At 37.0% G+C, this 22,801-nt stretch overlaps 1 protein-coding gene across 2 annotated transcripts in view; it reads right to left on the bottom strand.

Moving 5' to 3' along the window:
* Window positions 1-22,801, bottom strand: part of il1rapl1a (interleukin 1 receptor accessory protein-like 1a) — a 75,446-nt gene that overhangs the window by 37,930 nt on the left and 14,715 nt on the right. For both annotated transcript variants that reach the window (XM_059499871.1, XM_059499872.1), the window contains exons 2-3: window positions 21,378-21,475; window positions 1,499-1,784 (exon numbers count right to left, since the gene is read on the bottom strand). In XM_059499871.1, coding sequence (XP_059355854.1) covers window positions 1,499-1,784; window positions 21,378-21,462 — 371 coding nt within the window. In that variant the 5' untranslated portion in view covers window positions 21,463-21,475. The remainder of the gene's footprint in view (window positions 1-1,498; window positions 1,785-21,377; window positions 21,476-22,801) is intronic.

Below are 22,801 nucleotides of genomic sequence, written 5' to 3'. Positions count from 1 at the left end.
AGATCGTGTTCCATGAAGATATTTTGTAAATTCCCTACAGTAAATATATCAAAAGTTAATTTTTGATTAGTAATATGCATTGATAAGAATTCATCTGGACAAATTAAAAGGTGATTTTCTCAGTATTTAGATTTTTTTGCACCCTCAGATGCCAGATGTTCAAATAGTTGTATCTTGGCCAAACATTGTCAGATCCTAACAAACCATACGTCAATGGAACACTTAAGACTAGTTTTGTGGTCCAGGGTCAGATCACATCAGGTGTGAAAACCCAGCTCAAGTATTTTTTTTTTGTGATTTACTTCTTTCTACATTAAATCATCCTTCATAAATATTTAGAATATTATATGAAAATATAACCTTATCAACCTAAGTCAACTTTAATATTGACTGAGTAAGGCCATGTCAAAGATTGAAATCCTAGTGAAATTAATGTTTGAAATCAAACTTTGATGCTTATTATCTCATAATTAGATTTTTAGACTTTAGCCTGGATTACACAGACAGGGTCACATATTTTCATAAATTGGACTCCAGAGTTGTTTGAGTCCAATATTTTTCACAATTTCATATTTTGTGTTCCGTGGAAGAAAGAAAATCACACTAGTTTAGAAGAACTATCTCTTTAAAATGTCTTGTGACTCGTCTGCCAACTTGGATGATCATTTTCTCTGATGCATTCTGTTGGGATTGCTTTCTTTGCAAAGGACACATGTGATGCTGCCTTAGAAATAAGGTGTCTTTTAAAACCACCTTCACATTGGAAGCATAGGATTCCTTAAAGTGATTTCTAGCAGGTCTCTGTGTTTTTTTGTGTAAAAATTATTACTGTACTTTTTTCTGAATATTTTATTAATAATTACCGAAATATTTTATATGTCCTAGAAGAATGCTTGAAATTAAGGCAGTTTAAAGGCATTTAAAATTCACTCTTTTCCGGTTTCTGTCCGTCTGTTTTCAGTACACACACACATTACAACACGCATGCATATACAATAACTGTGATATTCTGTGATGCAAAAGTGAATATGATGAGTAGATTATGTGCTTTGACCTCAAGTCGGTCGGAACCTGAGCAAATGAGGACCCTGGAGAATTGCCTGACTGTTTAATATGTGTGACAGTGGCCTGCGGCATTATGGGAGAGTGCTGGAGTGTCAGTGTTTGATTGATGGATGACAGAATGTCTCACTGTCCTCTGCCATCGCTCACTTATTTCACTTCCAGTTTTACTGTCCCTGAGAAGCTTTGGATACAGACACACAACCCTCAAACACACAACACATACAGACACTAATACATACATGCTAATTTTCTCAGCATGGCGCTTTTCTTAAAGGCTTTGAAAGACAATCAAAAAACATCAAAGGAAGAAGTTAAGCATGTTCTCCGATCCGGCTAATGTCCGAAAGGCAAAGTGTGTATCTCCCTGTGGATTTGCATATCTAAGCGTATGAGTTTTCACACATACACATGTGCACGTGTCCCTCTCTCTCACCTCAGAACGCAGGAGTACAGACCGGCGTCCTGCAGCTCGGCAGGTCGAAACCAGATGGCGTCTTCCTCTTTGCTCATGCGTACCCCATCAAAGGATATGGGTTCTTCGAAGTCGCCATGTCCCAACCCAGAACTTCGGTACCACATCAGACTAAGTCCAATGCTCTGTGTCTGGGTGTAGTTGGCTCTGATATAACCATAAAACAGGGCACACTTTATCCTCACCGGCTCTCCGTGTAACACCCGGTATTTCAGATAGTCCACGGACCAATCAGTGCAGCCGTCCACTGCAGAGAGACAGGAGGACAGAGATATTAGTCTCTACAACTTAGAAATTTGCAAAGGTTCTTTATTAATCAACCATTTCGCCATCCTATAAAACATTAAATAAACTTAAAATAAATAAGATAAAGACAGAATTGTCTTTTTCAGGCGCAATATATCTTTAAGTTACATTATTTTTAAATTATTAAATCCATAAACACACATCAGCCCTGTAGATAAAAAAAAAAAAAACTCATTATTTTTTGCAGATAAAGCTTTAGTTACAAACAGGCACATATGCCACTGTGACAAAAGACAAATTTTGAGCTATTAAAAGGCAGATTTTTTCCTGTCAGAAAATCTCATAATTATTGAGATATTAAGTCAACATGAGTCAGAGTTCATTTTAAAGCTTGGTTGCTATAGAGAAGTTAACCCGTGCAACTAATTATACAATACGCTAACTAATTATGTTTCATTGTTGTAATTAACTGCTGTGTTTTATAATGTTTGCATATGCAAGTACGTGTGTGTGTTGGGGGATCGCTGTGCGCATGTGTGTGTGTACTCAGGAGATGTCATGAGCTTGTAATAAAAGCAGTTAATTGCTTTTTGAAACTCTGGAGATGAAGAATATGGAGCTATTAAAATCTGATAGGACAGTCAAATAATCTACTGTCGCCTTCATAACCAAGATATAAAAAACGAAAACCTAAATAGGCCCCATATTTTCTATAATGCGATTTTGCAAAGTGCCCCCAACAAAACCAGCATTATATTTATGTTTATTACATCATTTGATATACTGAGGTACTGGTGGCCTTGAACAGGGATGACTGATGTGACTCTGTGTACAAAGCCAAAAATGAAAAGCCCAAATTGTGACAAATACTATTGCTATAGCAATTCAGAAGCAATACACTTTCATATATTGTATTTATTTATATATTGAGTGCATGAGTATTAAATATTTCAAGCAGTATATTGTTTTTGAGATTAATTAATAATTCAACGGTAAAAAACATGCAGGGAATCGCCAAACTATAAAACAGAAGCGTATACCTTGCCTTAAAAATGCAGTTACCTCACCAGACCAGATCCTTAAATATAGCTTTTATTAGTGCAACTCATTATGTCTCATGTTGTGTTATTTAAATGCATTATATTTTAGCCACTGTAAATTTGAAACATTCCAAGTAAGTAAATAAGGGAAGTCGTGGCCTAATGGTTAGAGAGTCGGACTTGCAATCGAAGGGTTGTGAGTTCGAGTCTCGGGCCGGCAGGAATTGTGGGGAGTGCATGTACAGTGCTCTCTCCATCCTCAATACCATGACTTAGGTGCCCTTGAGCAAGGCATCGAACCCCCAACTGCTCCCCGGGCGCCGCAGCATAAATGGCTGCCCACTGCTCTGGGTGTGTGTTCACAGTGTGTGTGTGTGTTCACTGCTCTGTGTGTGTGCACTTCGGATGGGTTAAATGCAGAGCACAAATTCTGAGTATGGGTCACCATACTTGGCTGAATGTCACGTCACTTTCACTTTTTTTTAATTTTTTTTATTAAATACACATTTGCTATGCTTTTCGTTAAGGATAGTCATGTTGACCTTGAGGAACGGGAACCACATTCTTCCTTAGAACTGGTTCTCTTTTAAAATATAAAAATGTGTAATCCCACGTAGGCTATCTGTAATCAGATGCACATTTAAACCTGGAATATAATCTAATTATGTCACTTACTGTTTCACAAACACATACTTCTTTCTGAATTACAATCCACTATCAAAATAATAAATTTAATTATTCCAGCTGCTGTGAGAAAAGGCTATAAACGATCCGCCTCCTGCAGGATCCTCACATGAGATATAGTCTGGCCGGGACAACTTTTTAAACTTATATTATAATGTTACTGCTGTGAATCAGGCTAAGGCAAGGAAATAGTTTTGAACTCTGGCTGGTTATGTACTTGATTAAATTTTTTTTATTAAATATATATGTGACGAGTGGGGCTGGGCCGAGCGATGTGGGAACACGAGTGAGGCCGGTGGAGTGATTGGGAAATCCGCTACACCTGCGACCCACCACCGGTCTTGAGTCCCACAGAGGAGATGGAAGGATATAAAACTGGAGCCACGACAGTGAAGGACGAGAGAGGACCAGGCCTGGGCTTTTAGTTGTGTTTTTATTTTGTGCGTGTCAGTCGACGTGAGGGGCTGACGCGCTGTTTTGTCTTTAATTTGTATTATTAAAATGTTGTTTGATTGTCCGCCGGTTCCCGCCTCCTTCTTGCCGATGACGAGGAAGTCTAATTCATTACAATATATATATTTATTAGCCCAATAAATTCAGTACTATGAAAATATAAAAAATATAATGATCTTACAATGCAAAAAATATTAATAGTCTGTAAAATAGGCTTAATTTTATGCCCTTTCTTTTTAATACGAACAGGATATTTTCAGTTTTCATGACAACCATGCAACAAAAGCTTTCTGTGTTGACGTGCATCACAGGCTCTTCAAAACACACTCTTTTTACTTGTTGTGAGAGCATTAAAAACACAAAGGCATATTATACAGCCTTACATCCCATAAATTACGATTCTATTCCAGAAAAGCAAAGCTCTTGTCATTGAGCACAGTCCTCTGTGTTTCTGGTTGACTGCATTGCCCTTGACCAAATTCACAAATGGCTAAATCCGTCTCTGTAATAACTTCCCAATTGTGTTCAAATTAAGTGAAACCCATTACAGAACATTTTCTCTCCGATGCGGGGGACAGAACATCCACTCATTATTTCATTTTTCGTCGATGCTAAAAGGTATGGAAATAAACAGCATAAACTGTGCAGAAATGCTTAGTGACATACTGCTCATATACAATATGCACCCCTCAAGACGTTTTCCTTCATGCCAAACCCAGGCACTCATCACTTATGAAAATGCTGAGGCAATAGATGGCAGTTTGCTGAATCTTTTAAATGAATACGATAGCAAATAAAAATTATTCGATGACATGCGCATTCTGCCAGATCAATTACATTTAATATGACAATTACATCACCCTTCTCTCCCATTCCACTCTCCTTCTTTCTCCATCTCTCACTGTTTTCTTTCTGTTTTGTCTTACATCTGTCTTGCATCAGTATGCTGTAACTGCACGGTGTGAAATTACTCTACTAAACCCTGTTAACCTCTTCAGGTGTCATCATACCCTGCTCTCCATTAGGCCCTGTTCTGCCGCTGTCCGTGGTGCTGAAGTCCAGCTGTTTCATTTTATTTTCATGTCCTACTGAGATCAACTTTACTTTTTTATATTTGTGGTCACAGAGATTTGAATGTTTGCATAAAATCTAAAAATCATTTTTATATTAACACCATATTTTTACTCGAAATTTGTTAAATTTAGTTCATCAGATCTTAATCAAATCCCAACAGAAACATATGACTGAAGCTTTATCTCACTGTTCTATCACAATGCACTTTAGAAAAGTGCCTATACATTTTCGTAACATTTTTTCAGTTTATGGTCAGTACTTCCCCACAAAAACTGCAACTGGTATAGTTTGTAATCTAATCATGGCAAAAATGCATGTATTTATTTTATATAATTCCTAATTTTGTTTTCTTATTATATATATTCCTATTATATGTAGTTCCACACTAACATATATACTGTTTTGTACACTAAACAATACACAGTATAGGTACAGTGTTTACACCAATCATATAATCTAATCATGCATATTCCAGCATCATGAAACTAGGAATCCTTGAATTGATCCAGTGTGATATTTATAATGCTGCAAATTTTTTTCTGTTTAAAATAAACAGTTCTTTTGAACTTTCTATTCCTCAAAATAACCTAGAAAAAAATTTATCAAAATTTCCATAACAATAATAAGCAGTTTTCAACATTCAGAATAATACAATTCTAAAATAAAATAAAAGCATGAAATCAGCATATTATAATGATTTATGAAAGATCATGTGACACTAAAGACTGGAGTAATGGCTCTACTTGTATCAGTTATTTTAACAAACTAACAAAACAAATAAATAACCAAGCGAGCTAGCTAGTGGGCCATAAAAAGTGGGCAATGGAACCAGACTAAATACAAACTTGCTTAAATAAGTATTTGACTTTTGGTTAACAATAATACATGCAGCATATGTGATGTGAGAAGAAAATTTTGGAAAAATGACAAAAAACACTTCTTTGAAATACCGTGCACTGATGAATTGTTCACAATAAGACTAGGAACTTGCATTTAAAAAGTAAACAGGCTCCATCTTTATTTCATGTTGAATTAAAGTGTTTTTTTCCCCCAAGCCATTAAAATATTATTATAGTATATTTTTCATGGCTGTGAGGTCCCTTAGACTCCAAACAGAACAAGAGGTTTAAATCTAAAAGGGTCTTTGAGTCGCATCACACTAATAACACAGTCAAAATGAATGAGGCAATTACATGGTCATATTAAACCTGAATGCACTGACCCAATAAACTAGGAGGTATGTGCCTATATACTACAGGCCCGTGGCTCTCAAATGCACACATGCAAACATACAGTTAGCTATGGTTGGCTGCACATTATGCAATGATTTTCAGATGTACGAGGGCTTAGATATGTAGAGACAAGCTTCCACTCTAATATCAGGTGTGCTTTAAACGGCTCCCCACTGCTATAGGAAACTCTGACCTTTTTATGTAAGCAAAAGGGGGAAAGCAAGAGAACAAAGTTAAGAGATGTTTCATCTGTATCTCTAGCTAAGAACGCTGTATTTCTTTGCCCGAGCGATGCTAACAAGCCAAGCTTCCCTGAGGCACTTTGGGTAACAGATAAAAGAAATGAAATGGAATCAAACTGGAATCAACTGCATTGTTTTCTCCCTTCCACCCTTTCTCTCTCTTGGAACGCTCGGATCACTCGCGCACCTAAAGCCTGCTTCTTTCCCCCAAAGCCTCTTTCTCCTACATTCACTTCACAAATGTATCCCATCATGCTCGGTTCCTCTGCATGTACACGCTTTTCTCTCCCCTCTCCCTTTGCATTTCCCATTCTCTTTTCATCCTCTCATCTACCCCCACCCCATCTATCTATCTTGTTTTTCACTGCTAAATGAACGATAACGAGGTCGGTTGTCTCTGGGGTGAGGTCCCTTATGTAAGCCCATAAAACATTCACATGTTCTCAATCCTGTGCAACCTACTGCACTAAAATAGTCAGAGAAAAACAGGAGCTCGAGAAAATGAACGAGAAGTTGATTGAACACTCCCTCTCTTTCTCTCTCTGCACTCCCCTTCCTTCCCATTGTGTAAGATAAAACAACCAGCTTGCAAATCATTAAGATTTTGGATGCATTTCATGCAAATTACATCTGAATCCCTCCACGCACACACACACAATCCTTTCTCAGGTCTCTGTAGCGGTGCATTTCATCTCTCTCAAGCTCCGTGTGACAGGGCTGCTTTCACATTGCAGCTGAATGTGGCCCAAAAATGATTTCTCCTCTCGCATGTGACACAGATCTGTGTTTCGTTTTTTCGAAGAGAGTGTAAACAAAAATCTGAAGATTACATTTTTAATTCTGATCTGGGCCACTATCATATGGGAGAATCATCTGTAATACATTTACATTTACATTCACACACACACACACACACACACACACGCACACGCACACGCACACACACACACACACACACACACACACACACACACACACACACACACACACACACACACACACACACAATGGTTTTCTATTTTAATATACTTTAAAATATTTATTCCTGTGATGCAAAGTTGAATTTTCATCAGCCATTACTCAAGTCTGCAGTGTCATATGATACTTCGGACATCATTCTAATATGCCAATTTATTTTTAATGTTGAAAACAGCTGCTGCTTAATATTATTTTAATTTTTTGGAACCTGAGATACTTTTTTTCAGGATTTAGTAAAAAGTAAAAAAAAAGAACAGCAGTTTCAAAATAGAAATCTGTTCACAATCTTTTTAATGGTAAAGAATATATATGTGTGAGTATATATATATATATATATATATATATATATATATATATATATATTGTGGCATATTTTTGATCAAATAAATGCAGCCTTGGTGAGCATAAGAGACTTAAGACCTAAGTATTAAAAACTTTTGACTGGTAGTGCACATATATTATTATTATTACTATTATTTTAACAATAATATTTAGTCATAATAATTTTAATGACTAAAGGATATTGCTTGCAGGAGCATTTCCAATTGTTTGCACAATAAAATGCCCTCTAGATTGATGTCTCCTTTTTCTAATACCACCTGTCACCAACTAGCTATAGCAATGGTAAACCATGGTTTTGCAAGGCTGTGATGTACTACTAAAAAGCAGTTGGCTATTTGAAAAAGCATAAGCCTTTCGATTTGTTCTGCCCCAGCTAGCCGTTTCAACAGGAAATATGTCAAAACAAGAAAGAAAATTATGTTTCTTAAACCATTTCATGCAGTCTTTAATGGCAGTAAAAGTAAAGCGCTGCTTTGAAACCGTGAAAACATTTTAGAGAGCTTGAATCATGCTCTGGTCTAGAGACAGATATTCGATTTTTAGTCCAGTTGAGGCTTTGTTCCTCTGAAGGGTCATTAGTAAAAATGAGCCATTTGTGATGAAGAATTTTCACATTAAAATGCTTGGTTTATTAAAGTGGAACTGAATACAAATAGATTAGTGTTCCCTCACTGTGTGCTTACTCTAAGAGGTTTTTATTTGTTCGTGTGTGTCCCCTAAGTAAGGTACTAATGATCGCTTGACAGTTTAAGACGCCAACTGTCTTGAGCAATCCCATGTCTGTGTGCACGCAAATATGAGTCAATCACCCAAACTTCAATGAGTTTAAAGCTTGTAGCTGCAGCAAAAAGGTTGTTTGGCTTCTTTCTGTGAGAGATGTGTTGAGCAGAAAGACTGAGAGGCTGCATGCTTAGTGATCCGACCACCGGGGAGTGTCACTGGCCAAGATTACTGCTAATCCACCATGATCCAACGCCTCGACACACACACCAACAATAACCTCTCCATGCATACACACCGACAACAATCACCTCGCTCTGCACATGATCCTTGAACGCTTACACACTGGCAAATATAGAGGTTTTCACACATAGGGCATTACAACATGTTCAACCATACAACAGTGGAAGTATACAGTGCAAGGCACTTCACAGGAAGAAACCGTTAGAAAAGCAGTAAAGAACAGCACAGTAATTAAACATTACACAAGTTAACATACATCCAACGATACAATAAAGAGGCTGTTTACATATATCGTAATTCCTCAAATAAAAGCCGGGGCCTTTATTTACCTGAACTGCAGAAGGTAACATGCTTTTATTTGAAGCAGGCTTTTATTAGAGGCAGGCCTTTATTTCTAATTCCATCTGTTTGATAAGTCATTGTTTTAAATAAACCATTTTAAATTAAAAGCGATGGCGTTCCAGTGGACAGAGATCATAATATTAGCACAGAATCAGTTCAGAATCAATCACCAAAAGAATCAGTTCGGTTCAGATGTGCTCTGTGTGTCAATTGCTTTCACGCTGAATCACACATGCGCAGTATCATCAGCTCCTCGGTTCTCGAATCGGACGCGTCTGACAGAAACGGTTCTCGGTTCAGTGTACTGGTGATCTGAAAACCGATGCAACCGGTTCTTGACTCGAGAACGAGAAACGCTCGGCAGTGGGCGTGTACGTTCGTTATCTGGCTCTGCTGCACAAATTTTCCTCCAGCCTTTATTTGTCCATGTTGACCACGCCCCCGGCCACTATAAGAGGCCCGGCGTTTATTTGACGCCGTTTTTATTTGAGGAATTACGGTATATAGAAAAATCATAAGCAGCATATAACCACAAATTCATACTCTAAAACAGGGTGAAAAGAGGGTCCAAAATCCCAAACAAACTCTAGACGGTGCGTGCCGATAGTTATCTGACATAATGACATCATTATTCACATGGCTCAGCTGATTGGTCTCTTTTGCATCAGCTGCCAATGAGCTTGCTGTTCAACATTTAATTGCAATGCGCTTCAAAAACCCTCCACTTCCCCAGCTCCACCTGTATAGATCTGCTATAGAGTGAGTTTATGTATGTTATATGTGCAGCAGCAGTATTTCCTCCGTGTTCACAGCAGCATGTCTGTGAATATATTGGAAGTAGCACGTCTCAGCACTTGCTCTGCTGCAGCAGAAGCGTAGCAGATCTATTCTGCCAAGTCCAAACACATTAACATTTCCATATATATTACCATGCTAAACTCTCAGAGGTTTGTCGATGCAGGATCTATTTAATGCAAAAATAACAAACATTATGGTACAGAAATACAAAAACAAAACAAAAACACATCTGATCTGAGTCACTTTCATGTGAATCAATTTGCATATTCTTAGATTTACATACATGTACACACAGATATAATTATAAATTAAAGTAATATTAATTTATTATACGATTCAACTAAAAATGTAATGATTCATATTTAAAATATATGTAATATTTTAAGAATTATGAACCCACACTAATAAATATAAACACACATCTAAAGAGACACATATATTCATATTAATATTGCTTCATATTAAAATTATATTAATATGTTTGGTCTGAAAATACAATAATAACGAACATTATTCTATGGAAAAAAAAAACATAATAAAACCACTTAAACATTTACAATTGGATTTTCAAACCCTTTCAAATCAATTTCTTCATAGAACTGCATTGTAACTGCATTACTGCAGTTTTTTGGGGGTGGGGGTTGGGGGGGGGTTTGAGAACGAAGAGACGAGTCTAACTTTAATTTCTGTGGTATCCAACTGCATCTTACAGATTCTGTCAATAGCGCTTAACTTCTATTGAATCTGTAAGATTTTCTTTGCCTTTTATCAAAGAAATTAACTGCTGACATTTAAATTAATTAAATCATGATGGCATACAGTATGTACAGTGCAAACATCTTGTACTGATGTCAATTCAAACTGCAGTTATAGAGCTGACCTGTGCATACGTTCATGTGTCCGAAGGAGAGCGAGAGACTTTAAAGGAAGGGGAGGATTTGTAAATGTGTGGCTTGCAGACTTGTGTGTAATTCAATGCAGTATCGATCATGCTACAGGACTGTCAGGTCAAGGAATTCCGCCTCCACACACACCACAAACACACAACATACAAAAAAACATATGGGCCTCTAGTGAGATGTGTGTGGTTTAATGTTTTAAATGCAGCCCGGATGCTCTCAGCATAAAGGAAGGATATTAAATAAATAAAAGGGAAAGAGGATGAATAATCCTGTTAAAGATCAAACAACTCCCTCTCCTTCTCTCCCCTCTACAGTCCTCATGGGAAATATAATGCACACACACAAATGAAAGCGCATATAGGACCAAATGACAGTGGTATTCCCAGGTCACAACAGTACATGACTGACTTTACCTGTGAGGAAGGAGGGAAGAGGACAACAAATGTGAAGAAAAAAAACATGTTGATGTTACCGTTACTGATCATGCTCAATAGCTTTCAATGTTTAAAGCCAAATCACTATTAATATAACTTAGGGCTCTGTTCTAAATGATTTAACTTTGTTACTACTAGACAAAGTATTAAATGTTGGCACGTAACTCATCCTGAACCATTTGCGCAGTGGTCATAAATTCAGCTGATTATTGAGTAGAGGTGTGTTATTACCTAATATATTTTCTAAGCAACTAAACTTTATCATTATAAATAAACATGCAAAATAAATAAAAATAAATACTATAGACTAGAATACTATAGAGACCTTAGTGACTACATAGTGATGACCTGTCAAATGCTCACAAAATGAATGGAGAGTTTAGTTACTATTATTGCTTTTATTAATGTAAAATTTTAAATGAAATGCTTTAAAAATAAAATATAGCAGTAGATAAGGAGAGATAATCGTACTTGATTATCGTGCAATCTTCCCTCTGTGTACTTGTTTCTTAAATTTGAGGGAATCACTCATCTTCAGGGGAGCTCTTTGTGTGTGTGTGTGTGTGGTTGGGTGGATGGATGGAGGTGGAGAATTAGTTTAAGTGGGTTTCTGTTGCTTAGATAATAACCTTGTTAAAATGCTTCACTACAGAGTTTCCATAACTACAGACACATTTCCAAGCAGCGAGGTCAGGATTAACATCAGATTGGTGTAACATAATATTTAGGTTAATTTAATGATTTTAAATAATTTTATTTAAATAAATAATTCATATTATTATGAATTAATAAAATTTTAATTTAATAAATAATTTGTATTTTATTATATAAAATGAAAGCATACTTTACCACAGGAATAATTTTTATGTATCCCATGTTTTACAAAAAAAAACAAGAGCATCTTGGACATTCTGCAGAGTTCCTTGTGTCCCACAAAACAACAACAACTAAAAATACAGGTTAGGAATGACATTAACAATTCATTTTATTTCTTCTGAGAACTATTTCTTAACAGAACAGAATTTGCACAAATCTATTTGAAATGTCAGAATCAAAGGCTAACAAAAAATGTAGAGAGATGGACATACAAGACATATGACAAGTTTTTTTTCATAATAGTTAAGAACAAGAACAATCATGGGACTGGACTGAACAGATCTCCATCATGGTCACATGGGATGAATATTTGTTATGGAATTTGTTTTCCTCTGCAGCCATCAACCTTGAATCTACATAATTGCATAATTCAACATCTAACAGAAAAGGAAGAAAGAGAAAGCACAGGTCTGGTTTTAAGCTCTGTTTCCTCATTAATTCACCCTTAAATTGGCCCTAACTAGGTCTGAATAAATATTCGTCCTCCGAAGATATTCTGTAATCAATTATGAAATATGCTAATGGTCTGCTGTTGGCCTTGAGTTATCATGTTACTGTCACTAATTGTAGGTCACCTCATCCCTCGAGGTCTCCTAACATTCACTCTCTGTCTTTGTCACTCTTACTCACTCCTCCCGTCCCTCTTGCTCTCTTTCAACCAGAAGGCAGTGCTGATAATATGATGTGATGTGATATTACCGTTGAATGCCCGACCACTGAAGTCAATTACAGTAATATTAAATTAACCATTGTATCTCATTTAATTCAAATGTTCTGCTTTAACAAAGAGCCATTTAAGGATATAGAGTATATCTCGAGCTTACTTAAACTGGAACATCTTAATAAGACTCGACCCGCATTCTGGAAGCTCTTATGCACAATGAACAGAAACCTGAAATGCATCTAAATCCAATTTGAAGTGTTGCAGTTAAAACATAAAGCAAGCACTTCTGAACATGAGAGACTAAAACTGGCTTTTCAGCCGTAATTATGATCAATTCACTGCATTCAGAAATAAATACAATAGTCTGGATGGAAAAACCAAGTCCTGTTTTCCATTAAACGAGAGAACGAGAGTTTCAAAGATGAAACAGTTATTTGTAATTGAGAGATACGGTATGTAATCATGCTCGGAGGAATCGAAAATTCATTTTGACAATCTCGATTGGCTCTTTCGACGCACCCGCGCATTAACGGCCATTCTTTTAAGAGGAAACTCAAATGCTGGTTTCTAATTTTCCATTCCCCGCTTGAATTTGAGCTGGTAATTTCTCTCTCTGATATTGAGGGCAAATGCTAGTCGGTATTTAGTGCAACAATAAATGGCTGTTTGCTTTAGACACTGAGAGCAACTGCACCCCAGTAAAACTGTCATGTTGACTTTGAGTTACCACTGCTCTCTCAGACACTTTGTGTCTTAGTGTGTGTGTCTTTGCGTGTGTGTGTTTGCGCTGGCTTGACGCCATGCAAATCCAATCACCCAGACCCATAAAGTGTGCATTTCCATTTCCTACTGCTCACTGTAGAGATAGAAAGAGAGAGAGCGAGAGGAAGAGGTGGAACGGGGCTCCTTTGCTTCTCCGTGCTTTATGGTTATAGCTGTTTTGAGTAGGTATATTCATATAAACTCATTATGCACCCCATATTTCTAAGATGATGTGTTTTGGGCAAAACAAGTGATTTTAATCTCCCACAATGCACTGCTGCTCTTATTTACTGTTCCCATGGAGTCTCTCGGATCAGCGATTGCAAAAATCACTTTGTCCACCACTAATTTGTCTTAGTCAGAATGCATCGAGCAAACTGAGGACATTTCCATGACGACATGCCATGCCGAGCGAGCGTCTTCCTCCCCGCCCCTCGTTTTGACCTTTCCTCGACCGCGCGCTGACCTTTCTGACCTCGCTGAGTTTCCGCCAACCTCAAGCATGCCTCTGTCGTACAATAGTGCGACTGTTCGTCCCTGATCTTTTCCCATACCTCTCATCCGCTCACCTCCGCCTCTGGCTTGCCATGGTGACGGAGGTCGAGCAGGTTCGCCAGGCAAGCAGGTGGCCTGTTAACCAATGGGAGAGAGCGATTTTCTCACAGCGTTGAGGGGAATAATGGAAAAATTCCTTTAGTTGACTAAGATGGAGAAAAGAGGGATTGAAGTCTTTTCTTTCATTGAATGCCTTTCATTGGCTTGCATAAAGAGAGAGGGTCAGTGGGTCACAGTAACATGACAGCGAGAGAAAAGACAAAGACCTGAGAGAGAGAACTGAAACAAACATGGGAATAAAGAGTGAAAATCCTGAGGCCAGAGCATGGGCTAATCCATCATTTGCATTTAAAAAACAGACATAGATTAAGAGAGAGCGAGGGAACTATAGTGTGCTTAATGAGACAGGATAAACTGACACTTTAAGCGGTGTGCGTTTGTGTTTTCTTGTGCATGTCGGAGTTGTGTTGGTTTGTTTTAATTGGAGTTTCTGTCATTTATAAAGTCAAACTTTCACGTTCACTGCATAAGCACACATAGTGATAGTGATAGTGAAGTGACATTCAGCCAAGTATGGTGACCCATACTCAGAATTTGTGCTCTGCATTTAACCCATCCGAAGTGCACACACACAGAGCAGTGAACACACACTGTGAACACACACCCGGAGCAGTGGGCAGCCATTTATGCTGCGGCGCCCGGGGAGCAGTTGGGGGTTCGGTGTCTTGCTCAAGGGCACCTAAGTCGTGGTATTGAAGGTGGAGAGAGAACTGTACATGCACTCCCCCCACCCACAATTCCTGCCGGCCCGGGACTCGAACCCACAACATTTCGATTGGGAGTCCGACTCTCTAACCATTAGGCCACATATTTCCATCATTGGATATTCAGATACAAACATCTCTAGCTCACACATGCTGTATCACCCCTTAACTCTTAAAGTTTCCCTCATTAAAATGTTTCATATGTAAAGAAAAAGTGCTTTTGACATATACTTCTTGCATATCAAGTCATATCAGTAGCAGTTTTATTCTACTTGAAACGGGTCGCCTCATGGGGGCTGTCTTAATGAGATCACATGACCACTGAATTCTACAATATTCATCTAGGTAATCTCCATAATACTGGACATTTTTCATTGCTGAAAAAATAAATGAAGGCTGATTTTGAATGCATTTACCCATGTATTGTCACCACAATGTTGTAATTGCAAGTGGGAAATTGTGGATTTTCTTTGAGCCTTGAGATTCTGAATTTACCAAAACAACGTGAATGCAGTGGATACAGCTGTAGTTGACAGTAAATTTGTGGAAATGTTTGAAATCACTATTTTTTATTATTGACATAAAATATATAAACAATATATATATAGAAATACTTAATTGTATATAAAAAATACAATAATATTTACAATGAAATGTAAGGCATAATGATTCTGCTTACATCACCATCACAAAAACATAAAAAAATAAAAAAATAAAATTACATATTAAATAAATTATATAAATGTATGCATTTAGCAGACACTTTTATCCAAAGCGACTTACAGTACATTCAGGCTATCAATTTTTACTTATCATGTGTTCCCCGGGGAATCGAACTCCCAACATTGATAACGCAATGCTCTACCAATTGAGCTACAGGAACACTATAAGGGGCCTAGTCTAGACAGATGCTATTTTTATATGACTTAAATCAAAAAGAGGCTGTAAGTGATGCATTTACAGTCTGTACAATTGCTGTTAGTCAATGAAATATGGCTTTTCAAACATTCTAGTGTACAAAAAAAAGAAAAAAGAAAAAAAGAAAAAAGAATCGGCTGGATTGTGGAAATTTTGACTTCACCTATGAACATATAACCCATTAAATTAACTGCACTTCTCACAGCCTTGGTTTCATTCATGTCAAATTAAACATGGTGTGTACATTGACTAGTCCATTTGCAAGCTATTCTTGTTTTATGAGGTCTTGCCCTTCCTTGAAATCACCAAATGTTCTTTTTACAAGCCTAGTACTAATATCATCAGCAAAAATCTTGTAAAATGCAGCAATGAATCAGCCTCAAATCATTTGAAATCATTTCTTTAGAAAAGAACGGTCCCTCTTCATCTCGGAGGATGACATTTTTCCTCTCATTTTTCAAATCTCTTTTCACAAATCTGCATTCAAATTTCAGCATCTACATAATCCATAATGTAAAAGACAATTAGAGCTTGATATTTCATAACCAATCAGAACATGTCCTTGTTCAATTACAGCTGTAAAGTCCTTTAAAACACATCAAGAGGAATGCATGCTGTGCTGATGAGATGTGTGTTTGTGTCGCTCAAAGTCATGAACACACACATTCACACACATACTGATGTCTGGGCCATGCCTTGGGCCTCTGCTGAGATGATCAGATGGAAAGGGAAAGAGTTACATTTTCAGCATAGAGAGTGATGTTGATGTGTCTGACATTTAATAGTGTCTTTGAAGCTTTGATTCTGCCGCAATACAGTCAGAAGCGTCACTGAGCTGAACAGTGCAGTGTATATGAACCATCCAATAAAACTCTCTTGCTGGTTTCAACACACTTCTCCATTTCATTAAAGGAATATTACAGGCTACTTTCCATCTTGAAGAACAACGTGTCAATTGCCACATATAAGAATTTTGAAAATATGAATATTGTGTTTTTTTTAAAGCTGTCATAAGAATTCTGTGTGTTACCAAAGTTGTGAAATTGTCTGAATCGGCCCGTTGAGGTGGGACTACTTTTCCAGGTGGACAAACTTCTGGTCATGCATAAGTGATGAAACTTCTGTGAGTGCAGCTCCTAACATTTGCTTGGAATGGAAAACTAGTGTATTGCATACTACATAATATGTACTGTACACTGCATACTAATCTTTTTAAGTACGTGCAACAGAATGCTGTATGCAGCAGTGTCTCATGACATCATTAAGTTGCATGTCAACTTTAACAAGTGGATTAATTAACACTTTTAACAAACCAATGAGTAAAAAAATGTGTGAATCTGGACAGTGCATAAAAAAAGAGGCAATATTGCATCTGTTTATACATGGAAGGTCAAGTTGAGAAGAATACCAAGCAAAAGTAAACATGCAAAGTAAACATGTCAGTAATTTTATCCCTTAAAACTCATATTTGATAATCAAAATGACATATTTAAATGTTTAAATGTAAAAATATTTTTTTTTTCACTTGGTTAACTGAAGTAGCAAATTGTAACCAATGACAAGTGTCAAAATTATCTTCATTCATCATGTGTGTTAGAACCAAAAACTGATTCCAAAGAAAATGAAGCGCAAATCATGCAGGGTCATCGGCAAGTTGATGTATAAGATTAAGCGCTGTCAGCCAATTAAAATGTATAATTAATTAAATACCTGATGTTTCATTTAATGAATCTAATTAAATTTGACTGTGAAAATACCAACAAAAGATTATTTAACGCTAGTTTTGTGTTAAATGAAAAAGTAAAAAGTAGACATGACAAATTGTAGCTTTAGAATGAAATATTTTATTTGATTCAATATAAAATGTATTACACACAATCATTTAGGCTACAATGGCCTAACATAAACTATGGAACATAAAAGAAGATTATCTGAGAAACATCTCAGTATTTTTTTTTTTCACACAATAAAAGTCATTGGTAATGAAAACAGCTCTGTTACCAACAGTCTTCTAAGTACCTTCTTTTATGTTCCACAAAATAAATGTCTGAAGTGACATGAGGGTGAGTAAATGACGACAGAATCGAGTTTTGCTGTACTGTCCCTTTAATATTTTTTATTATTATTGTTATTTTTGTTTTATGAAATGATACTCTAATTAAGAAACTAACACTGCGTTCCATTCAGAAGGGCTCATCTCTGTGCCCTAATCCCTTAAAAGGGTTTACTCTCCGGAGTGAGAGCTTCAAAGTGTCGACGGGTGTAGGGGACCAAACAACTGTTTCTTGAATTTCCTTTCTGCATCATCATCCTGTGCCCACACAGAGGCACCGTCATCATGCAAAGAATCTGCGCAAAGTATCATGTGAGCCCGAAGTGTCCATCAGTTGTACCCTTCGAAATCCTTCATTCCAAAGGGCCCTCTGTAGTGGCCAGTTTTTGAGCACTTCGGTTTGGAACATACCTTCAGTATGACGGCCATGATTGTTTTCATTCCAAAGTGCCCTTCGGAGGGCACTATATCCTGTTTGGAACACACTGTTAATCTGCCAGGAGGTGGTGGTAAATGTCTTCATTTGATTTGTTCTAATGACTAATTCATTCAGGAATTTAGTAAACCACTCTCTTTATGAATGAGGTTTTGAATCATTGGTTCACACAATTCGTTCAAAATGCGGATTCATTCAGAAACTGATGTGAAACAATTCTGCTAAGGTAATATGTTCTCTGCAAAATTGAACAAAAACATGATTGTGTTTAATATAACACGATATCAACTTATTTACTCAACCTTTGTATAAATCACATTTAAACTCATGATATTCAGGACTAAATCAGCACTGTATGAAATCATATGTTATACAGTACATGAGACAAAAACGCATACAGGGGCATTTTTGCCCCAATATCTTGAATTTTAGGGCATAACTGCATTTATTGAGTTGTTTCTCTGTATCATATTTTTGTATCATATTTCAACAGTATGAAATGTAAGATGATGTACAGGTCTGGGGGCGGGGACAGTGCGTTAACTGCGTTAAAATGTTTTATTCACATTATTTTTTCATAATTAATTAATTAAGTTAAAGCGTTAAACTCACAGCCTGAATGGTAATGCATTTTATGTATCGCTCTCTACAACATGTAAAGGAAATTGATATCATTAGCCTTTGCTTGACTACATTATCAAACAGCTAATAATGTGTTGCTGAAGTTACAGAAATCATGTTCCCTTTTGCCATCACAGACAGCAAATGATATGAAAAGCCCCACAAGTCAAGTTAACAATCAAGTTAACAAGATTGGTTACATGTTCGTGATGGTAGGGAACAAGGGTGCTTTTAAACCACATTTTAAGACATTAGACACATTTTAAGACACATTTTAATGTCACTGCACTTACACTGCACTTTTAAGGAAAAAAACACTCTGCAATGGTTGCTATAGTCAGTGTATTGCTGTAAACTAAATTCCCAATAGTTTTTTTTTTTTTTTTACAGAGTGCATCAAAAATATTATTTTTGGTAATCAACAGCAAGCAACAGACATTGTCCTACGAGGAAAGCCAGCATGTACAAATTTGAGTACATCTTTTTACTTGACATTACATCCAACATGCTTTCATCACACAGCGGTCGGTGGCAGTCCTGCACCACTTTAATTTTAGAGTGACTTCAAAAAACCTTTAAAGTACTGTGCCTTCAACACCCCCATGGTCAAAAGTCTCTGCAAGGCTGTGCTTTAAGTGATCTCAAACGTATGGATTTCAAGTGTCTTTTCAAGGCTGCACTGAGGTGCGTTCCCATAAGATGACAGTGCTTTGAAATATACTTTTTAAAGTCAACATGAAATCAAAATGGACTCTATTTACTTTCTTAACATTGCACATTCTTAACATTTCTTAACATTAAAAGTTTTATCCAAGCAGAAAATAATATTACTTCTTTAGTGAGCAGTTTAAAATCATGGAGATTAACATGAGATATAATTTGCCTTATTAAGGCTGTTTTATTCTACATACGGTGGTCACTATAAGTTGATTATCATTATCATTATCTTGGTAACCCTTTTGTTATCAGATAACCTTTGTTTATGCAATGAATCAATGGTGGCTGACTGTGAATAGCACGTTTCAACAATGGAATCAATACCTAAAACTTATCTATGCCACTATGAGCCAGTTTTAATCTAAGGCAACCAGTGCCACATAAACTAGTGCTAGATTCTTAAAATAGTAGATCTGGATGTAAGCTTGCAGTCGATTGCAAAAATGGATAGAGGTTTAAGTGGACTAAATGATTGGAAGTCAACACCAGGGTTACAACATTCTGATGGGTCAAAAATAAAATAAAAGAATGTCATTCGAAAATATAATCTTTCATCATCAATTCATCTCTGAATTGACTTTCCTTGTTCCTTGATTTTGGAATGAATTGGATAACCAAAAACCAAATAGCATTTAAGAACTGTTTTAGCAAACACTCATGCAGATCTGGCTCTATTCTGGTACATAACAACCACTTTTCACAATCCAATCAAGTGCTGACAGATAAAATCAACTCCCATTCTAAATTTTTTTCTGCTTGAATCCTGTTTCAATCGGAAATATGACTTATTATGGAAGTATAATGGGTTGCGAATGCCATTTCATGCTGACTTTAAGGCAAGACACTGAAATTGGCCTCAAAAGTCTCCTGCCAGTTTCCATCAGACTGTACATAATAACTGTTTCTTCAGCCAATGCTGAAATAGGGTTTATATTTTTAGATCATTTTCAGTGAACGTCTTGAGTTTCAGTAATTGAGTAACTCTTTTTTTTGTGTGTTCTCATTATGCTACAGGAGAAAACTGAGGTATCAGGAAATACAAATTATGGTCCTGAGGAACATCAAACTGCAGCTTAACTCATAACACCTCCCTGCACCTAATTATCTGGAGTACATGGTGGTCTTGGCTCACATTTTATGCTCTTTTTCCCAATCAGCCATACACACACACATTCACACACACACATTTTCTCGCTCCCTTAAACACACCCCCCCCCCACAACACACACACACACACACACATTTTCTCGCTCCCTTAAACAACCCCCCCCCCACAACACACACACACACACACACACACACACACACACCCTCCCTCACACACATTAGAGTATCACCTCTGACAGATGGGCTGGCACTGCTCTCTTCCCAACCTGTTCTCTGTTGCTAAATGTATGTGTGTATTTACAAGTGTTCCCATTTGTGTGTGTGTGTGTGTGTGTTTGTGTGTGCAGTTTGGTGATTATGTACTTGCCTGCTTGTGCGTAAAGGAAAGTACACATACACACTCACTGTCTCAGCACACAAGAATGACCTTCACAATCAATGCTGCATTAAATTAAGCTTTAATATGTACAGTCACATGGCTGGTGGGAGCGGTTTAGCATAGCAGTTTTCATTACGCCGAGAAATAATATTTGATGTCACACTTTAATGCGAAGAGCAAGCCCTCTGTGAGTAATAAGAGAGAGAGAGAGAGAGAGAGAGAGAGAGAGAGAGAGAGAGAGAGAGAGATTGGACATACCTGAGCCTCTCTTTGACACCACCTTCAGAGTCAGAGACACAGAGACACCGCAGAGTAGGAACAGCACTGGGTTGAGAGCTGTCATCTTCCTCTCCAGCCTGACGGAGACACAGAAAGAAACCTCACATGTCATACAGGCAACATACAAGCATAAGCTACCCACGTCTAGACCTGCATTTGCTTTTCCGCCAAACACAAGATTTAAAGGTGAAGTGTGTAATTTTGTCGATGTTAAAAACCAGTAGGCTGACTTCGTGGAGTGGGTAAACAAGGTGACGCTGTCAAACACTGCTCTGTTTGTTTAAGCGGCCCGACATTTTAACTTCTGACTCAACCAATGGCCTGAATTTGGGGCAAGACTACTTTACTGGAACAATAGAAGAGTGAGTTAAAGAAGTCTGTGTATTTGAAAACATCATTATTATTGCAGTCCCCTACTGGTTTACAGTATATTTTTTTAAATGACTGGGTAGTTTTTGAGTGCTAATGCTGCAGGAAAACCCCCATAGACTTAAGCAATACTGTAAAGAGATTTGCTGGGCTATTTTGGTCTGGGCTAGTAAGCAACCACCCAGAAAAGCAACATGCTAAGGACACTCAGTATACATTACCACCCGATTGGCAATCTTTAATATGATAGTTTTTAATATAGTATGTAAAATGGATCATTCTGATTCTTGATTATGATTGGCTGAGCTGCATTGGAAAGTCATTGTAAAATACTCTATAAACAAACACCTGTGAGCTCATTACATCAGTATCACTTCGTTGCTGTGTCTGTGTGTTGCTGCTAGACTTTGCTGAAAAACTTGAAAAAATTGTTATCTGTTACCAGTAAATTAATAATTTTTTTATTGCTTTTATGAGATCTTGCCAGGTATAACAACATCCCTTAGCTGTTCTTAAAATCACTGTAAACCATGGCTTCTCGAGGCTTGTTGCTTTAAAACACCCCTCAGTATACCTTAGCAACCACATAGCAACATACTAAAAAAAACACTCAAGAATAGCAACCACCCACTCACAATTTATTCAGAAATGTACAAATCTAGTTGGTTATAATGGCCACATAGCAACACTCAGAATAAATGCTGCTCAGAATACCTTAGTTACATCAAAGCAACATTTAATAGTATGATTGAATTGATAAATATGATTTCAAAACAATAGAATTACCCAGAATACCTCAACAACTGCCCACCACCCCATTTAAATATGTATTAAGTAAACATGCAAAAGATGTTTATATTGACAAATGACACTACTAGTTATATACTTTTTTGCCTAGCTCTGACATTTGTTATGTAAATGATACAAATTCTACTTTTGTCTTTAGTGTTGAGGTAGTACAAACCTTCAGAAACATACAGATGTATTGTAGTTGTTCAAACTGACTTGTTACGATACTAAAATGTCTAACTTTG

This window comes from Carassius carassius, chromosome 19 (assembly GCF_963082965.1).
Source record: "Carassius carassius chromosome 19, fCarCar2.1, whole genome shotgun sequence".
Lineage (NCBI taxonomy): Eukaryota > Metazoa > Chordata > Actinopteri > Cypriniformes > Cyprinidae > Carassius > Carassius carassius.
Note: the sequence above shows the minus strand (reverse complement) of the source record. Positions and strands in the feature narration are given on the sequence as shown.